At 35.7% G+C, this 19,854-nt stretch overlaps 1 protein-coding gene across 1 annotated transcript; it reads right to left on the reverse strand.

Moving 5' to 3' along the window:
* Positions 1 to 15,948: 15,948 nt before the first annotated feature.
* LOC131036184 (FT-interacting protein 3) lies at positions 15,949 to 19,105 on the reverse strand. The gene has a single exon (XM_057968008.2). The coding sequence runs from the start codon at positions 18,787 to 18,789 to the stop codon at positions 16,414 to 16,416; it is 2,376 nt and encodes a 791-aa protein (XP_057823991.2). The 5' UTR covers positions 18,790 to 19,105; the 3' UTR covers positions 15,949 to 16,413.
* Between the last annotated feature and the right edge of the window lie 749 nt (positions 19,106 to 19,854).

A 19,854-nucleotide genomic window follows, 5' to 3' on the forward strand; every position in this document is an offset into this window, starting at 1 on the left:
ACACAACCATTGGATTTTGAGGGCCTCCCCTTTCGCTATCGAAAATGTTTCTCTACAGGTCATCTTGCTTCGGACTTCTCTATGTCACGCCACAAAGGTGTTGCTACTTGGTGGAAGGATGCTACTGCTGATCATTTGACCATCCATGTTGATCCTGATTTGGACAACTCCTCTCGGGAGGTTGAGGTGCCTTTTTTTTGTTGTTGATGTTACGATCGATTTGGCTCATCTCGCCCTAGCAGATTCAACTATTGTCGTCTCTAACTTGCAGCTACACTCTACACCTACTAATTTTGCTCTTAATGTCACTCCTTTGTAGCAGCATGTAGTTGTTCTCCCTCTTGTTCTACAACAACCGACTTTTGTCCTACAATAGCACTCGGTGGGTTATACTGATGGTTTCCAAGCGAGTTCCTTACCGCTTGATCATTCCCTTAATGATCCCCATGACAATATCACCTAGACTGTAGTTTGTCACAGGCGAGAGACCCCGCCCCCACCACCCCCCCCCCCCGCGTCAAGGCTTGGGTGTCCATTGCCCTCCTTGAGTTGGGGTTGGGTTGTTGTAGATTAGACATCTTGTTTGTTCAGGGCTTGTTCCCATGTGTTGTAATCTTCTTTCTGCTTGTAGGCTTTTCTTTTTATAGTATTTGACTATGTTAAAGGGTGAATGCCCTAGTTAATGTTGTTTGTAATAAAAAATATATGAAAGATGTTACTATGTGTGTGAAAAGTGCACCTGTATCTATAAGCACAACACTTCAATCAAGTCATTACATGAATGGTTAGACAGATATAAACGTGAATATGAAAACCATAACAAATCGACCCATTTCCTTCTAAAAGATGTGAGTATAAGATTGCTCTCAGATTTGTATAAGCAATCCAGTGACTAGACAACACCAAGACGAAGGATTTCAATCTATATGAGCATGATATTAATGCTAGATGGATGCAAGATTAATCTAACAAGATTTAAGAAATAAATGAGATAAATGATCTAAATATGTATGCAATATTCTCAATGAACCTAGAGCAAAATCAGCATAATAACAATATATGCTCCAGGATTTTTTGAATGAGAGATGAGAGCCTGAATTTATAGAAAATTTAGAAAGAAACCAAAGGCTAAGATCAAATGATGATGAGTGGTCAAGATTTTCCAAGAGGAAGCACAATCCAGGTGAATTGATGTGATTGGATGCTTTTCTCAATTTTAAAAGAAATTGAACTAAAATTAAGATTAAATCAAGAAAAAACTGATTTATTCTCTATTTCATTCAATTTTAATATTTAATTGTTTTAATTGCTTTCTTTGATATTATTCATCAATTTTTAATTTGTTTTTCAAGATTATCTCCAATTGATTTCTTTTCTCAAATTTTTAATTCTTTTTTGGTCAATTAATTCCTTTTTTGATTTATTTCCATTTTTGAAGATTTGTGCTCATAATTTCCAATTCCTCTTTCTTGATTTGTTTCCTTTTTTGAAGATTTATGACATTTTTTAATTTATTTTTCAAATTAATTCCTCTTTTTGTGGTAAATCTCTTTTTGTAAATTAATTCCTTTTTTGATTTATTTAATGGTAAATTGATTTATTTAATTAAATATGCAAAAGATATTTAATTAAAATAAATAAAATAATTGTTTTAAATGATTTACTTGGAATGATTTAATTAATTAAATAAATATTTAATTAATATTGGTTGATTAATTTGCCATGTGAGATTTGATGATTAACGAAATTAATTGTGTGCTCAAGATTTATTTAATTGTCTTTGGTTAGGACCTTGGTGATGTTGTCGAGATTAGGGGCTTATGGTTCAGATGACCATTTTTAGGGTATTACATTTGCCCCTCTTTGAATTAATGTGCGAGCAGCGTGTTGGTTCAAAGAAAATTTGATGTCTAGGAGATACCAGTTCTGAACTTGATTGATCACGAACTAGATGAAAAGCGAGGTGTTTAGCTTGTTTCGAAGCGACAAAGCTGAATGAAGTCTGATTAAAGCGATACCATTCCCGAACTTGATTGAACTTAGGAACGACAGAAAACAAAGATACCGAACTTGAACTTGATTGATCAAGAAGCAGATCTTACTGATCTAGAACTTGATTGATCTAGACACAGTGAGTGATGATAAAAATTGATCTTGAACTTGATTGATCAAGACACGATGAGCGAAGATAAACTATCCAGCTTGATCCAAAGCGACGAATACTGAACACCTGCTTAGATTGAGTGTGATTAAAGAAACTCTTTAAACCCTTGATTGAGTTTAAACGAATAATCAGCTTGATGAAAAGCGATGAAACTGATTAACGTTAAGAGATTGATTCAGATGAAGACAAATATTAGCTTGATTTAAAGCGATGAAACTGATATGCCCCTAACGATTGATTCTATTCAGATGATTGAGAAATCTCAACTTGATATAAAGCGATGAAGTTGAGATGCCTCTAGCGATGAGGTCTTATTTGATGTTTAGAAAATATTAGTTGCTTGACTTTTGATGAAGATTTAAAAATTTTCTCAACATTGAAGATGTGAGGTCGTAAGGTCATGAGTATGCTCCCTCGGGAGCAAAATCGAAAGATAGTGAGGGTACATAACGATTATAGACAATTTTGAGCGATGATAAGTTGTTTGAGCATAAATTGATTCAAAGGAATTTTTGAAAATTTTGCATTGATTGATAAGAAATTGAGTGCAAAGTTGATTTGTAGAAATTAAATTGAGATTCAGCGTTGATTTATGAGAAATTGAGCGCAATTAAAGAAGAGAAAATGAGTTTGTGATGAAAGAGCTAAGTGGTCAACATCATGAAATTTTGATGAGAGAATTGACATCAGATTTTGATTTCGATCTCGAAAATGGACTCAGGACAGTCGATTTACGAGCTCTTGATTTGATTTCATCGTACTTGTGTTGATTGATTATGAGATGTTGTTCTATATGCTTTATTCTATATGTATGCATATCTTTTTAGTATAGATGAATGAATGCAAATGGAATATGGATGTCTATTTTTCTTTCTTTTCATATGCAAATAAATGAATGTGAATGAGTAATGAGTAATGCAATTTTTTTCATTTTTCTATGCAATAAGATGAATTCAAATGAATGATAGTGAATGTATGAATCTATATAAGATGTTTATGTATGCAGCTAACATTTCAAAACACAAGTACTCGATCGAAGAAATGATAAAAAGAGACCACTTAGTGAAGAAATGATGAAGCTTCCAGCGCTCATTCAGAAAATAGGGAGATCATTGTTACCATACCGACATAACTCTAAATTCACAAGATGCAAAATGGAATGCAAAATGAGATGCAATCCTAAACCTAGTCACTGGACTTTGAAAAGCTTAATTTTCATCATTTAGCATTTTACAATTATGGCAGGCAGAATAGAGTTCTTTTCTTTGCATATGCAATATTAATTATCTTGTCCGCAATGACCCTTTTTTCGTTCATATCCTTGGACAGATTACGAATGGACGCGGATTGCACAATGAAGAAATTCCATCAAAACAGACAAAGAAATGAAATGGAACCTCCCTGTAGCATTCAAATAAGCAGAGTCGAGGTATGTGTGGCGATTTCACCTTAATGTGAAGGCACTTATCACAGACACCCAACTGATTAGATGTTTTTAGATCATCAGAATCATTCCTACAAGCAGAAAAAAAAACAAAGATATTATGCCCCCAATCCTTGCTCCTCTTAGTCAAGATAGACTTCCTCGAGTTACTAAGAGAGATAATAATCAAAATTCAATAAAAGACAGCACACAAAGAAAATTTTCATGCATAGCTCAAACTGTTCAGTGATTGTTTTCAGTTATGTTGTTTTTCTTGTTTACTCAGTGATAAAACTCTTCAGTAGTCAGGAGAAAGGTGACTGACTCAGAGTGGACAACCGGGTATCACTGACATAAAGATGACTTGGTTGATACTGCTTAGGACATGTAATGTGCTCGGTTGATTACCCTAAGACTAGGACATTGATCGGTTTTAAGCCATGAAGGTTCCAACGAACCAGGATGTTACGAAAGTGACCAAAAGATATGTACAAGCAAAAGAAAAGATGCATGAAAGCGGGAATGTCAACGTTGCATTGATAGATGGAGCGCTTGAGTACAAGAGGCGCATGTTTGCCAGGTTTTCACCTGCTTGGCAGAGATTCCCTTTTTTTTTAAACCAAGGTGCCTATTTACCAAGTTTTCACCAAGGCATTTTCTCTCTTTTTTCCTTTTTTTTTCTTTTTTTTTGGGGGGGGGGGAATTTCTTCAGGACTTTTTTTGATTTTTAGGATTTTTTCAGGACTTCTTCTGATTTTTAGGATTTCTTTAGGACTTTTTCTAATTTTTAGGATTTTTTCAGGACTTTTTCTGATTTTTAGGATTTTTTAATGTTTGCCCCTAGTGTCTAGCAAGGCAAAAGGGATTTTGAGTACATGAATGGATAAGCGAATGATGGTGGATGCTTTCAAGGACTATCTCACAATGTTAATCTAGCACAGGGACGAGATATAACAATGTACAGCAAGGATTTTAGCGATATAAAGAAAGGATTTTAGCAATGTAAAGAAAGGATATAGCATAACAAAGCCATATGGTCCAAAGAAGTGGCCATGTCAAGAGGTTTGTGGAAAAGCATATTTTTTCATTTTGTCCATAGTGTTGATCCAGATCAAGGGATAGATTTGGATAAGGGACAAATAGGATAATCAAGATCAAAAGGGAGTAATGAAGGATGTAAGTGAGCAATGGATATGATTTAAAGGGTCTGGATCAAGTGTAATAGATAGGACACATGAAGCCTGCGAAGATCCTTAACCTTGTCAAGATCAAAGGTGGAAAAAAGGGATATGAATGTAGATAGAGCGAATGAGGGATAATGGAGGATGAAGGATAATGGAGGAAGAAAGATAATAGATGGATGTACATGGATGGAACTTGCCCCCAATGTAAAGTGCAAAAGGATAATGGATTACACATGACGCCTGTTTGCCAGATTTTCATCATGGTACTTGCCCAAGGCACCACAAGAAGTGGTTTTCACACAAGGACGAATTTATTTCTCTTTACTTTTTAATTTTATTTTATTTTTTCACTTTTTCATCATTTTTTTTTCTTTTTTTCTTGGAAGATAATGGAGGCATGATAGGGGATGGAAGAAGGACCCCAACGTCTCGCTGCTTTGGATGTTACCCTTAGAGTATGAGTTGCAATAGACCATGGCTATGAAGGTATGCTCAAAGATGTTGGCGGGATAATGAAATGAAACTAGGGCAAGGATTTATGCGAAGGATTGGATAAGAGGGATGGAAGGATGAAAAAAAGGTGTTGGATAATGGATGGGATGTTGGAAGAATTGTGTATGGCTAAATGGAAATGTTGGAAAGATCAACATTGGCACACATCTTGAGGGATAGTGGACATATGGAAGAGAAGTGAATCTCATATTTTGAGATTTGGATGGAGGAAAGGTTATAGATTTTGGGGCATAAGAACCCAAAATTGATGAAGGAGGTGATGGAGGAATAGAATTGGAAGATTTGGATGGAGGAACAACAATTTTGGATGCCAATTTTGATTTTTCTTTAGACTATTGTGCTTCAAGCAGTCGCTTAGGGATCCACATGGTTTTTGATTTTTCATGTTTTTGTAGTTCTTTAGAGCACATTACTTGTACAAGTGCCTTAGGAACCCATATTACTTTTGACTGTTCTTCTTTCTTTATGGGCCTTTGTGGCGTTTTGTATTTTTCTTTTTCTTTTTGGATCATATTTTTCTTTGTTTTGACATGTCGATTAGATGGGACATGTTGATCCTTGAAAACATGTGGATTACTTGACTTATGACTTTTATGCTTGGCATCCAAATTGCTTGGAGGGAGATGCGTGGATAGATAGGAATCATATGGAGGTCTTTTAGATGGATGGAAGGTACTCGAAGATGTGTGCCTTTGTTGATCCTGCATAAGGGATGGAGGGATATAGGGACCTAGAATGGATGGAAGCGGTGAAGGAGAAGGCGTGAATTTGGATTTAATTGGAGAAATGTAGGATTTATGAGAGATATCAACATCTTGAGAGTGAGAAATGTAGCTGTATGCGGGAAAAGTGGGCTGATAAAACTCAATATGTGAAAATATTGCTAAATACTAGTCCACACACACACACAGGACTTCTTGGTGCAAGCTATGGAGTAATGAAGTATTACTCAGCATTTTTATATGTCTACAGTAGCCAATATAATCAAGATTTTCTTTTATAGCAGGGGGTTCTAACATACCCTATTCATGAATGTCCAACTCTTTTATTTGATAATGCATGCTTTGAAAGATCTTTTTAACAAAGGGTTTCTTCTTACTTTTGATGCTAGAGGCAAGTCCATTTTGAGGTGGAGGTGGCTTGCAAGGTATGATAGGATCGTGAAGGGAACATGTAGGATTATGACAAGGAGATGAAGGGATACTTTGATCTTGACATGGAAGAGGACCATTGGATAAAGTAGGAAGGGTGTTTGACTCTTCATTTTGAATAGGACCATTTGGAAAGGTGGAAGAGGTATCTTGATCTTGCTTAGGAAGTGGAGTAGGAATGGGATTTGGAAGGATTCTTTGCTCTTGAGATGGAAAGAGATCATCCTGGAAGAAATGGAAAGGTATAAGGGGATAATCATGGGATTCTAGGAAAATAGGATCTTTTTCAATCATTAGATGGTATTGAGGAGTTTTGGTGTCTTGATCTTGATTTATGGTAGGACTTATTTTTTCATTTTCCAGATTATCCTCTTGACATGAAGCCATTCTAAGGAAGAGGTAGTGTTTTTGATATGCATTGAGGATTCTTGGAAGGTGTTCATGTTTTGGTATGATGGGGAAGCATTTTGAGTGGGACTCTCTAGAGTGGGTACGTTTGGAATTGGAGTGCATGATGGCATAGGATCTAGGATTTTTAAATCTTTAGAGGAACTTGAATCAATATTGCCATTAACTTGGATTTCCATAGGAGATAGCCCTTGAAGGTAAACATGAGAAGCTTCATTGTTTGAAGGAGATGGTATGCATTGTTGTTGAGAAGTTTTAGGAGGTGAATTCATCATGGAAGGGATGGAGGCTACATATGGAGCCTTGCTAGACATAGGTTCACGATTTTGATCATGCTTAGAAATAGTTCCTTCTTTTTCTTTAGGTGAGTCATTAGGATCTTCAATTTCAATGACACCATTATCAATGAGATCTTGAATCTTATGTTTTAATTCTATGCAATGTGAAGTCTTATGTTCATTTTTTCTATGATATGCACAATACTTACTCAAAAATTCCCATCCCCATGTGGTCTTTTTAGGTAATATGATAAGATTGTTCTTAAGAAGCTCTTCCAAAGCTGACTCAATAGATTGCCCCAAAGGTGTAAACTGTCTATCTAGGGAATATTTGGAGGAAATATCTTTATGTCTTGGTGAAGGTGTCTTGTGAGCTTGTTTGAGATTTGGTCTTTGATTGTCAATTATTTGTTGGTATTTGTTTGTCAAATCATATAATTGTTTTAGCATTCCTTGAAGTTTCTCACTCTTGATATCATGCATTTGTTTTTCAAATGGAGTCATTGATTTATTTTGTTGGATTTCCATGTCATATATTTCTTTCTTGATATCTTGAAATATTTGAGCAAAGGTAGCCATGGGAATTGGAGCTAAGGTATCCATGAGATTCTTACTTTTGTCAAAAAAAAAATTAGAAGAGCTTCTGGTTTGAACAGGCATTTACAACCGACGGGACCAAGAGCTAAATGTGTTGCAGAAGTCAAGATCAAATTGTAGCTAGTTGTTCATTTAACGTAGTGATTTAGGAGAAGTAACTAAGATCTGGTCTGGTTTCAGGAATGATATATCATGTGTAAGATGTTATCTAAGTTAACTTAGGTTTGATAAGATGTTGTTTGAACTAGCTGAGAGATGATCGACAAAATCGTGCAATGCAACGACAGGGGTACACTATCAAGGTTGTTTATGCTCAAGAGGATGATGACCAGTTTTATGCTTGTTGTAGACTAATCTGGGAAACTTTTACTGTTTTGACTGACAAGATCAGGAATTCATACGACAGAGGATTGGACAGAGACGAGATTCTGACAGACAGAGTTTCAATGACTGACGACTACTAGTTTTTGATAAGGATTGATGTTTCAATGACTGACGATGACCAGTTTGGACATGGATAGAGTTTATCACTGAATTGTTTGATATTGTTTCATTCGTTTTCTCCAATTTCAGTATTTCATTTTTAGTTTCAGGGATGAAAACACAGAAAACACGCAAGATATATAATAATTCAATCACAGCACGCTAACCCTATGGAAGTTGGCTTAGAGAAGAAAACCTTTGCTTGTTGACTTAGGTACACACCCAATAGCTAATCATAATATGGTCGCTAAGTCTCACGCAATGGATTCTCAACGCTTTATTAGCCGACTCCAAATGCTAATGTGGGCACGATATGGCAAGTGTCTTGGGAGAGTTACTATCTCTCTTGCACAAAGATTATCAACCTTTCGGAGGTGAATCGGGTAGCTTCTAATCTTATAGTTCTTAGTCAAGAATTTCGTTTGAAATTACCCCTTGAAGTCACGCAAGCATGATTGAGGCCTATAGCCCGACAAGGTACCGAAACAAGTTATAGTCACGTAAACGTGATTGAGACCACGAGGCCCTACAAAATGCTCGATATGAGAAAACTCAAATAATCCCATCCTCTAAGACTTTAATCACCAGAGGCCTATTTATTATAGTGAGTTGGAATGCTCAAGTCCAGCTGTACTCACTTGGGTCGTTCTCACAGGGTGATTACTTTTTCCCACTGTGACAGGCCCGCTAAAGGTACACAAATCTCAAAACTTAGAAAAAAGCTTCGAGGGTCTAGATTTATGATTGTCTATAAAAGACAAGAGCATACTCTCCAACCTCTTAGATTTTTATGAAAACACAAAAGATAGATTTGTTCTTTAACCAGATAGAAATTTAAGTGCCTAAGAAAATACTAAATGAATACACAATGTTTAGTCGATTCTCCTTAGGCAACCTGCAAAACCAATATGTCAATAGTCATTTTCTTCTTAATTCTTTGGCAGGCATATGTTTGATTGATAGATTCTTTGACAAGCGTCTTGCAAACATTAAAAGCCCAAAATTAGTTGCCAAAATAACATTAAAAAAAATCATCAAAAAAAAATTCTATCATGCAAAGTGTAAATTAAACTAATCTAACAAGAATTTCCATTTTTTATGATTATCCTAGTTATGATAGTTTTGATAGTACTACACTCTGTCGTTTATAACTTTTTAACCAAAGATGATTTGGAAAATCTCTTCGGTGGAAATATGGAAAACTTGGTTTTACATAACATATTACAATTTGGGTTAGATCCAATGGTTCAATAAAAAGTTATGCCCTCCGAATCGAGACCATTTATGATTGTCACAGAAGAATAAGTAAAATGATAGTCCTGCACTCTGTCAATAATAACTTTCAAACCCAAAATCTTTAGGAAAATCCCTTTGGTGAACCTGTAGAAAACTTGGTTTTACACACATCAAAAATTTGTTTACATCCAACGGTTCAATAAAAAGTTATTTTCTCCAAACTAAGACCCTTTTTTACTGTCATAGAAGAACAAACAAAAAGAAAGATTTTTTTTTGCAAATTTAACACATGTTTATTAGTTATAAAAACCAAACATTAAATTTGTTCAAAAAACATTAGAATCTTGTAGTTGTGGGTTCGAGCCCCACGGTGGGCGCCAAAAATGTGTGTGTGAAAAGTGCGCCTGTATCTGCAAGCGCAACACTTCAATCAAGTCATTACATGCATGGTTAGACAGATATAAACATAAATATGAAAACCATAACAAATCGACCCATTACCTTCTAAAAGATGTGAGTATAAGATTGCTCTCATATTTGTATAAGCAATCCAGTGACTAGATAACACCAAGACGAAGGATTTTAATCTATATGAGCATGATATTAATGCTAGATGGATGCAAGATTAATCTAACAAGATTTAAGCAATAAATGAGATAAATGATCTAAATATGTATGCAATATTCTCAATGAACCTAGAGCAAAATCAGCATAATAACAATATATTCTCCAGGATTTTTTGAATGAGAGATGAGAGCCTGAATTTATAGAAAATTCAGAAAGAAACCAAAGGTTGAGATCAAATGATGATGAGCGGTCAAGATTTTCCAAGAGGAAGCACAATCCAGGTGAATTGATGTGATTGGATGTTTTTCTCAGTTTTAAAGGAAATTGAACTAAAATTAAGATTAAATCAAGAAAAAATTGATTTATTCTCTATTTCATTCAATTTTAATATTTAATTGTTTTAATTGTTTTCTTTGAGATTATTCATCAATTTTTAATTTGTTTTTCAAGATTATCTCCAATTGATTTCTTTTCTCAAATTTTTAATTCGTTTTTGGTCAATTAATTCCTTTTTTGATTTATTTCCATTTTTGAATATTTGTGCTCATAATTTCCAATTCCTCTTTCTTGATTTGTTTCCTTTTTTGAAGATTTATGACAATTTTTTATTTATTTTTCAAATTAATTCCTCTTTTTGTGATAAATCTCTTTTTGTAAATTAATTCCTTTTTTGATTTATTTAATGGCAAATTGATTTATTTAATTAAATATGCAAAAGATATTTAATTAAAATAAATAAGATAATTGTTTAAAATGATTTACTTGGAATGATTTAATTAATTAAATAAATATTTAATTAATATTGGTTGATTAATTTGCCATGTGAGATTTGATGATTAACGAAATTAATTGTGTGCTCAAGATTTATTTAATTGCCTTTGGTTAGGACCTTGGTGACGTTGTCGAGATTAGGGGCTCATGGTTCAGATGACCATTTTTAGGGTATTACAGTTACAATTTCAAGTGTGAGATATATTGCACAAAAAATACCAATGATGAGTACTTATTCGCATACATTCTTTAATTAAAACTTGTTACAATCTCCCTAGTTTAGGATGCCCTTTCTAATTTTGTTCATCATTCTAGATTTGCACTTATTCACCCTATGGGGGAAAAAACTAATCTAGATTCCTTAGAGTGTAAGAGAACCCACAAAGATTTGAGGCTTTCATTTTCAACAAATCAAAGTTATGGCACAAAGTTACTTTAGACAACATATGAAAGATGTTACGATTTCAAGTGTGAGATATATTGCACAATGAATATCAATGATGAGTACTTATTCACATACATTTGTCAATTAAAACTTGTTACAATCTCCCCAGAGTTTAGGATGCCCTTCTTAATTTTGTGCAACATTCTAGATTTGCACTTATTCACATTAAGGGGAATAAAAACTAACCTAGATTTTTTAGAGAGTGTAAGATCATCCACTAAAATTTGAGACTTTATTATCAACAAATCAAATTTATGGCACAAGTTACTTATAAATATTCGGTTTAAATTTGAAAATAACAACTTAGTGCAATCAAGGTTGCTCACCATAATGATGTTCCTCAATACATACATGTACATTAAATTTCATATGCACTTATTCACCCTAAGGGAAATAAAAACTAACCTAGATTCTTTAGAGAGTGTACGAGCACCCACTAAGATTTGAGGCTTCCATTATCAACAAATCAAATTTATGGCATAAAGTTACTTATAAATATAAGGTTTAAATTTGAAAATAAGAACTTAATTGCAATCAAGGTTGCTCACCATAATGATATTCCTCAATACATACATGTACATTAAATTTGATAGATAGGTCAATGCTAAAAAAGATGAAAAATGCCTATGTCAACCAAAACAAAGGTAATGTGGTCAAACTATCACTACATCACAAAAGCTATCATCACGAGAAATCAAACCAAAAATCTTATAGCATTAAGCGCAAATATAATTGCCACAACAAAATCTCTTCATGCTACCATATAATCATCTTCACACTGTAAGTACCTAACAAGTGAAAGAAATCTTACCCAAAAAAAGTTTAAATATCTTGAAAGATGGTTTCTCTACCTATTTTTAATCTTAACAATACCTTATAATTCTATATTTAATGTTTGCCCTAACAAAAATGTCCATTAAAAACTATCTAATTTTATTTACATATTTTTAAAAAAATTATATATTTAATTACAAATACTTTCCTTTTATCTTAACAGTACCTTATAATTCTATATTTAATGTTTGCCCTAACCAAAATGTCCATTAAAAACTATCTAATTTTACTTACATATTTTTTTTTAAATTATATATTTAATTACAAATACTTTCCTTTTGAACATTAACATATTAAAAACCACAACCTAAAGTAGAGTGCACAAGGGCCATCTCCTAATGAAGAACTAACTAAGCCATATTATAAACTTATTTAACACCCATGATTCCATTAGTATCATTAGTAAATTGAATAAAGAGATCTAACATATAAAAAAACACAACACAAAGTAGACTCTTAAAGGGCCCTATCCCTTTTCTTTGATAGAGGGCTAATGTTTGACACCTATGATTCCATTGATATCACCATAATCAAATTAAGTCTAAAGATCAAATTAAAAAAAAATACATTATCATAAACTTATTTAACACCCATGGTTCCATTAGCATCGCAACCACAATCTCTCACTGAATAAGTTGAAAAAAAACATCATCAGACTAGAAAACTTATACGCAAATATCAAATGTCTTTTTGAAAACATCATTAGACTAGAAAACTTATACGCAAATATCAAGAGTCTTTTTGAAAACATCATTAGAGAGGAAGACTTCTACACAATATCAAATGTCTCTTTGAAGTTCATTAAATGAATAATAATCTTTGTTCAAATATTATTAATACAATCACTATTTAGATAAAAAATAATATATTAGAAACATAATAAACATATTTGAAAATAAAAACATAGTGACATTTAAAAGTTAAAAATTATTAAATCTTATGATACATGATTTTTTCTAAAATGTTTATATTATTATTTATTTTAATTATTTCTCATCATTTTATGTGTTTCTATTTATTCTTATAATTTATGTCTGATTTAGCTGGTCTTTTTTAATTTTCTTTAAAATGAATGTCTTAATAATAATTCACTTGCATAATTTTTGAGTCAAATTCATTGATCCATATTTTATTAGTGGTTCGCACAAATTTATTTTTATTCCTTATAAGAATGAACAATCCCCTTCACACTCATTGCTCATCATTGCCCTTCACAATCATTGCTCATAAGAGAGTTAAAAGACTTAAAAAAGAGATCAACCATCCCAATACTCTTTTAACTCGAGTACACCAATATGAATTTTAAAACAAATAAATCAGTATGAAAAAAATTTAAAAAAATTGTACTCTCTCCTCTTAAATAACTAACTTAATAAAATGATAAATCAAGCATTTAGATACATAGAGATCACAAATTTAATCTGCATGATAGGAAATTGTAGGACCAATCAGTAATAACTTCTTCCTATAAGTTAAATAGCTAGCTATTAATTTTTAATTATTCAAAAATACATCTTTCATACCAATTTAGGGTTTGTTCCCATAGTGTGTTGGTTGAGTGAAAGTTTCATACCAATTTAGGGTTTGTTCCCATAGTGTGTTGGTTGAGTGAAAGTAGTGTTCTAGTGGTGGTTACCTCAACCCAGTAAATAAAGTTTACCGGGCACTTATTTTAGAAAAAAACTAAATTAAATTTGTGTAACTATCATAAATACTTCTAAATTATTAAAAAATATTTTATTAATTTAATATCTAAAATAAATAATAATAATAAATAAATAAACTAAAATCTCGGTGCAAAAGAACCTCAGCAGCGATAAAAGATTTGATTCGAGCTGCAAACTATTGGTGAAACATACGCTAATCCATATGTTAAACTTCGTGTTTGAATAGTTATGATTGCTCACAAGAAAATGAAATCATAATTTGTATCCTTATCCTATTTTTGACGCAGTCAATTACTTATCTGATATGGATCACAAACGAAGCTCAAGAAAACAGAGAAAAATTATATGGAAGAGTCTCATATGTTACGGGTCTAGTCACTATTTTGGTCCATACGGAAATCTGTCACGTAGGTTGCTGGTACAACATAAAAATTTCTTCCTACCATGTTAAGGTCTCTGATGTTAGAGAGCAAACACAATGATAACAATTTGCTGACTCAATTAGACGAGACCAGAGATATTATCATAAGAATGCTCTCATTATGCACAGCTACAACAGGTTAGCTTCCCCTGATAAATTGCTTCAGTTCTATTACAGACTGCGTTTGCTTTAGCTACATTTTTGTGTACAAAATGAAACCAAATATGGAAAAGGTAAAAGAAGCCACGATATAACTTCAAGGGGTGAAGAAAGTACAGCCAGGAAAAGTAAGATTCCTTACTGATTTCAACAAGTGCAACCGTGACACAGGGAAGCTCTTCATAGGTCTCAGAGCTGGAGACTGGAAGACATTGAAGGAAGCTAAGAATCTCCCAAGTAGAGTTGAATGTTTAGTACAAAGGCAAGATTCCTTACTGATTTCAACATGTGCAACAGTGACAGAGAAGCTCTTCATAGGTCTCAGAGCTGGAGGCTGGAAGGCATTAAAGGAAACTAAGAATCTACCAAGTAGAGTTCTCAATGTTAGTACAAAGGCTAGGGAAGACATTTGAGGAAAGAATCTCACAGGTAGAGTTAAATCCTTAGTACAAAGGCTAGGCCGTGGTGTTTTGGGTTGTGGTGATCATGTTCAGGGTGATTCTCTTTGAATGATTCCACTCATGATGTAAAATGATAAAGATGAGCATTAGAACACCTCCCTTGCTCTGCAACATATTGCTGATCCTGTTGCAGTTTTCTGTACTGTTGATGTACTTGGGAGTGGATTTATGGTTGAGTTCAAAATTTTCAGAAGATTGAAGTGTTTGAGTCATGACTACCGCTCCCTTCTCCATAAGCAAGTAATGAAAAAAAAATCTTTTGAATCCAAATGAAACACAAGACTCATCCACGGCATTTATCGGGGAATAAAAACATTTCAAAGTTGCTAACAAACTACAAACCATTACTTCAAGAAGCCCCTTCATTTACTTTATCCAAAGCCTTTTCTACCTACCTGCAACAATCAAGACAAGAAAAGATTCGACCAAACTACAACCTTCTTGATAGATATTCGAGGAGAAATAAAATTCAAGTTCATTGACTGCATTATCCCTGAAGTAGTAGACTCAGAGAACAGAAATGGCATTATTAATGTTCTGACAAAAAATGGTTTCAGCAATATATTTTAATGCCTCTGACTGATGATGCAAACTTCTCGAGCCAGGAAAGGCAAATGGTTTTAGCAGTATAACTTTGGAAGGATTTAGGATCATTTTCTATGGAACAGTGTATACTGTATAGCATATGCGCGAGTCTTCTTGGAGAAACATTATATTTTTCAGTTCTCTAAGAACAATGACCAAATGAAAGATTGTTTTTCGGAAACATATAAACAAACCTTCAGCAAGAACATATAAACAAACCTTCAGCAAGGTTACAAAGCTAAACTTGCTGAAAATTGCAAACTTGCTAAAAATTGCTAAACATTGGATTTCGTATCACATCAATGCAAACACAAGCAATTCAACCAGCCATCTAAGCAGAAAAGCATTTGTCTACAATGAAAATGTCGAAGCTCTGAATTTCTTAGTAATTTGTTGTTTTTCAGACATGGACAATGGAAACGAGTAAGAGAAACTATACTAACTGCTTCAAACATAAAAAGAAAAGCTGCATTAATATGAACATTCCCAATCCCAATAAAAATAACGCCTATCCCCCAAAAAAGCAGAAATATCCTGTTGTTTGCTTGCCAATCAAAACATTCAATTGAAAGAAATCATACCTGCATGGCAGAACAACACAAAACATAAATCTTTGAATTGGCATAAATTCTGCACCTACTGTTTATTAACAAAGGAAAGGAACCGTTTCAAAAGCAAATGGATTGCCAAAAACAGGGTCCACCTGACTGTACAAATCTTCCCTGTATAAAGTTCCGGGATAAAATCTAAAGACATAATTCACAAGCTCCACTAGCATGTAGTAAGTGTATACATCATATCTTCCCAGTACCATAAACTCCGCCTAATATCAATTCCATAATTGGAGTTACAAAAAAAAATGACATCAAGTTTCCTGCTCAAAACAAAAGTTAAACAATGGTCTGCCTTGTCAAGCCAAAATGCCATCCTGACATATCCTTTGTATAAATTGCCAAAATGCAGCAGCAGCCTGGGAAGTTGGGCTTGTTGGAAGAGGAATAGTGATTGATAAAACAAGAAGAAGAAAAAAGCATAACCCAAGAAAATGAATGATAGCTTCAACTGCTTACAACAAAGAATCCGTTCGTGCAGGCAACCTCCTAAAGAAATTGAGTGGGACAGAAGGAAGCTTGTATCGAAAACGAGGATGGCGCAGCATGTAAAAGCCTGAAATCACAGCCATCACTCTGAAAGGTGTGACATAGAGAATAATGGCAGCTAACAAGCAAAAAGTAATAAATATGGTAGTAGCCCTAGGATCCCTCCAGCTCAAGAGTGCCTGAAACCTTTCCCCCTGGGTCGCCAAGTCACCAACCACAGTCTGAATTCTACCTGCAACACTCCTGAGCCTATCATACCGCATCCTTACAATATCTGATCCCTTCGAAGTCGGAAAAGTATCAAACTCCTCGTCAAGCTCATCAGGATGCACAGCCTCAGCATGCGAGAGGCGAGTGTCCATATGGGGAGGATGCCGTGGCCTCCAGCGGTAATGCCATATTCCAATCAAGAACATATAAAGGAAAACAGTGGGCAGAATAAGCTCAGGGTACCATACCAGAATCAGGTACAGGATATGGACTAGCACCGTTGTCACGGGATTTTTCCAATAGCAAATCTCCCCAAACCACCTGGTTACGGCTATGAACCCTGACAGCACACCCATGATCCTGAAAAAGTTGGCCTTGCTGCGCCGCATGCTCCACATGTGAGAATCCACATCAATCATGTACTCTACGACCTCCTTCCTCAAAGGAGGCTCGGCCCTGCTCAGCCTCATAGCCACAATGTTCATTGCCTGATACCGCAGGCTTTCTAGCTGGCCTACACTCAATGGATACATGTAATGCATCCTGGGTAGCAGCGGCATGGTGTAGATAGCCATCATATTAACAAGCGAGGAGCAAGTGAACCTCACGGCCAATTGAAGTTCTCCCATCTTTTTCACTCCATTGTGATGCAGAACCAGCAAGGGGTACTGATGAGTGTAAATTTTATCAGTCTCTAGGGTCGAAAGCCTGATTCTCACCTTCCCAATCTTGGCATCCTTAACCGAAGGCCCGCCCCCACCGCCTTTGTCTCCATTCCCACCACCACCATGGCCATGCAGGTGGCAATTGTCGAAAACACCAACTGTAATCACAGTGCAAGGGTCATAGACCTCCCAAGTATACTGCTCATTCCACCTGGGACTAAATGAATCAATAATTGTCCTCGTCCTGATCCACTTCGACCCATACTTCGCCACACAATAAGCATCGGTAGTCCCCCTTCCGTCCTTTGTCTTCATGGGCAGCAGATTATGGGCACTCAATATCCCAACTTCCAAAATCCCAATGGAGGGTTTCCACAACTGCTTTGCAGTGGGCCGCAGATCACTACTATAATGTGTGCTCTCGTCCAATACATGATAACCCCCGTCCAAGCAAATCCTCAGATGAATCCTACTGGCAAACTTAATCTCCTTCTTCTTTGGCTCTGTATCCGCCAGGCTAGGCTTTTCAAGATTATACCACTTCGAATTCACAGTCTTATAGTCAAGCCGTTTGGGAACAGTAGACAGGGGAATTGTACACTTACCCATAACCTCATCCTTGTTAGGTGCAGACCGATCCTCCACACTCAGCACCAGATGCTCCTCAAAGGCTTCAGCCGCCACAAAAACGAGATCCTCGTTCCACAAAGGACTAGTAGTCCTGGTAGCCGAAGGCCTTGTCTTGAGCATCTGGTTCCCCAGTTGCACCTTACAAGTCACCTCCGGATACCGTCCCTTATCAGAGGGCTGGAGATCCTGCGCCTCAATAACATTAACCCTAACATACCAGAGCTTAGGGCTAAGATAAACCTTGGATCGGATGCTCGTCACACCCTCAGAATGGACCGTTGCAGCGTCCGAGTGCCAGGCCTCCGGAAAGGCCTCATCCGCCTGAGTCCCCATCCAGACGGCAAGCATTATCTCACCCCTAACCTTCTCCCCCTTTCGGTCCTCCAGCCTGTACCACTGCGGCGCCAGGGGACTGTCCGGGGGCACCCGGGTGGGCACCTCATTCAGGTCGAACACAACATGCCCCACGAAGTCATCCTTTACAATGTCCTTGTCTTTCACAGTGACCTCCACGAAGGAGCTCTGGATGCGGTCCTTGGAGAAGGCAAACACCTGCTTCCATTCTGGGTTCGTCTTCTTCTCAAAATGCTTGGTGGTGCCCTTGTAGTTCCCCATCTTCACTTCCACATAAGGGTCCAGGCTGCCCGTTATGTCCTTGGCCGGAAGGTCCTTCGCCTTCTCCACCCTCACATACAGATACTTCATCTGCTCCACCAGGTCATAGGTCGAGGTGGAGCGCTCACCACCTCCCCACCCACTACTTCTCACCCGCCCGTCCCCCAGGTGGGGGGACGTCTCCTTCAGACTGTAATCCTCCGGCATGGGCGGCCTCTGCATCTTGCCAAGCTTGACTCAGATCTTCCTCTTCCTCTTCCTCTTCCTCTTCCTCCTCCCTCTTTTCTTCCACTCTTGCTTGCCTTTTGCCTCTCCCTCTGCCTCTGCTTTGGCCTTGGCTTCAGATTTCTGTCTTCTGGGTTTTGCCCAACTTTTTTCTTTTGCAGTGGGCTGTTTGCTGGCGATGCTTCTTTATCAGTGATGGGGTTCGCCGTACGCCAGCATCAGCACCTTTTAGACGCTCATACATACATACATGATCCATGCTCCATGGTGTCCATGATGGGCATATACATACCATAAGTATAATGTGTGCTGCCTCGTCGAATCGTCCTGAAACCGACTTTCAAAGCCTATTTGAGGTTATGGATGTGGCTGGGACGCGTGCGGAGCGGGACGTATATACACTGTGTATGTGTTCGTAGGACGTGTGTGTATATATGTCAAAGACCGGGAGACAGATTTTTCTGCAACGTGCTTTTTTGGACGCACTATTAGGTAAAGAAAACTGATACTTTTTCTTGGAAGATAAAATATCTCGATTCGGTATTCTTAGCGTGCACGAAGCATTTATTTTCGTTGATCTAAAACTAAATTAACTTGAAGATATCAAAGGGTTTTGTTATTGGAGTCAGAGATTAATAATTTTTTCAATATTTGATAATATTTTAATTTATATATACCCATTTTCTATAATTTAAACATTCTTATTATTATTAAATGATTGATTTTTTTAACTTAAGTATTAATTTTTGTTGATCTAAAATTAAATTAGATATAGATATTTTAATTTTTCATTAAATTAAAAATATCAAAGAGTTTTGTTATTAGAATCTAGAAATTAAAGGTCATTATAACCATAATGTTTCATTAATTCAAATACATCAAAGAATTTTTTTAATATTTGACAATATCTTAATCTATATAAAACCACCCTCTATAATTTAAACATTCCTATGATTATTAAATGATTGGAATATCCTAGCACAACAACAACAACAAAAATATATGACAGTACTTCATTAACTCAAAAACATCAAAGGGTTTTGTTATTGCAACCTAGAAATT

Source organism: Cryptomeria japonica, chromosome 4, assembly GCF_030272615.1.
Source record: "Cryptomeria japonica chromosome 4, Sugi_1.0, whole genome shotgun sequence".
Classification (NCBI taxonomy): Eukaryota; Viridiplantae; Streptophyta; class Pinopsida; order Cupressales; family Cupressaceae; genus Cryptomeria; species Cryptomeria japonica.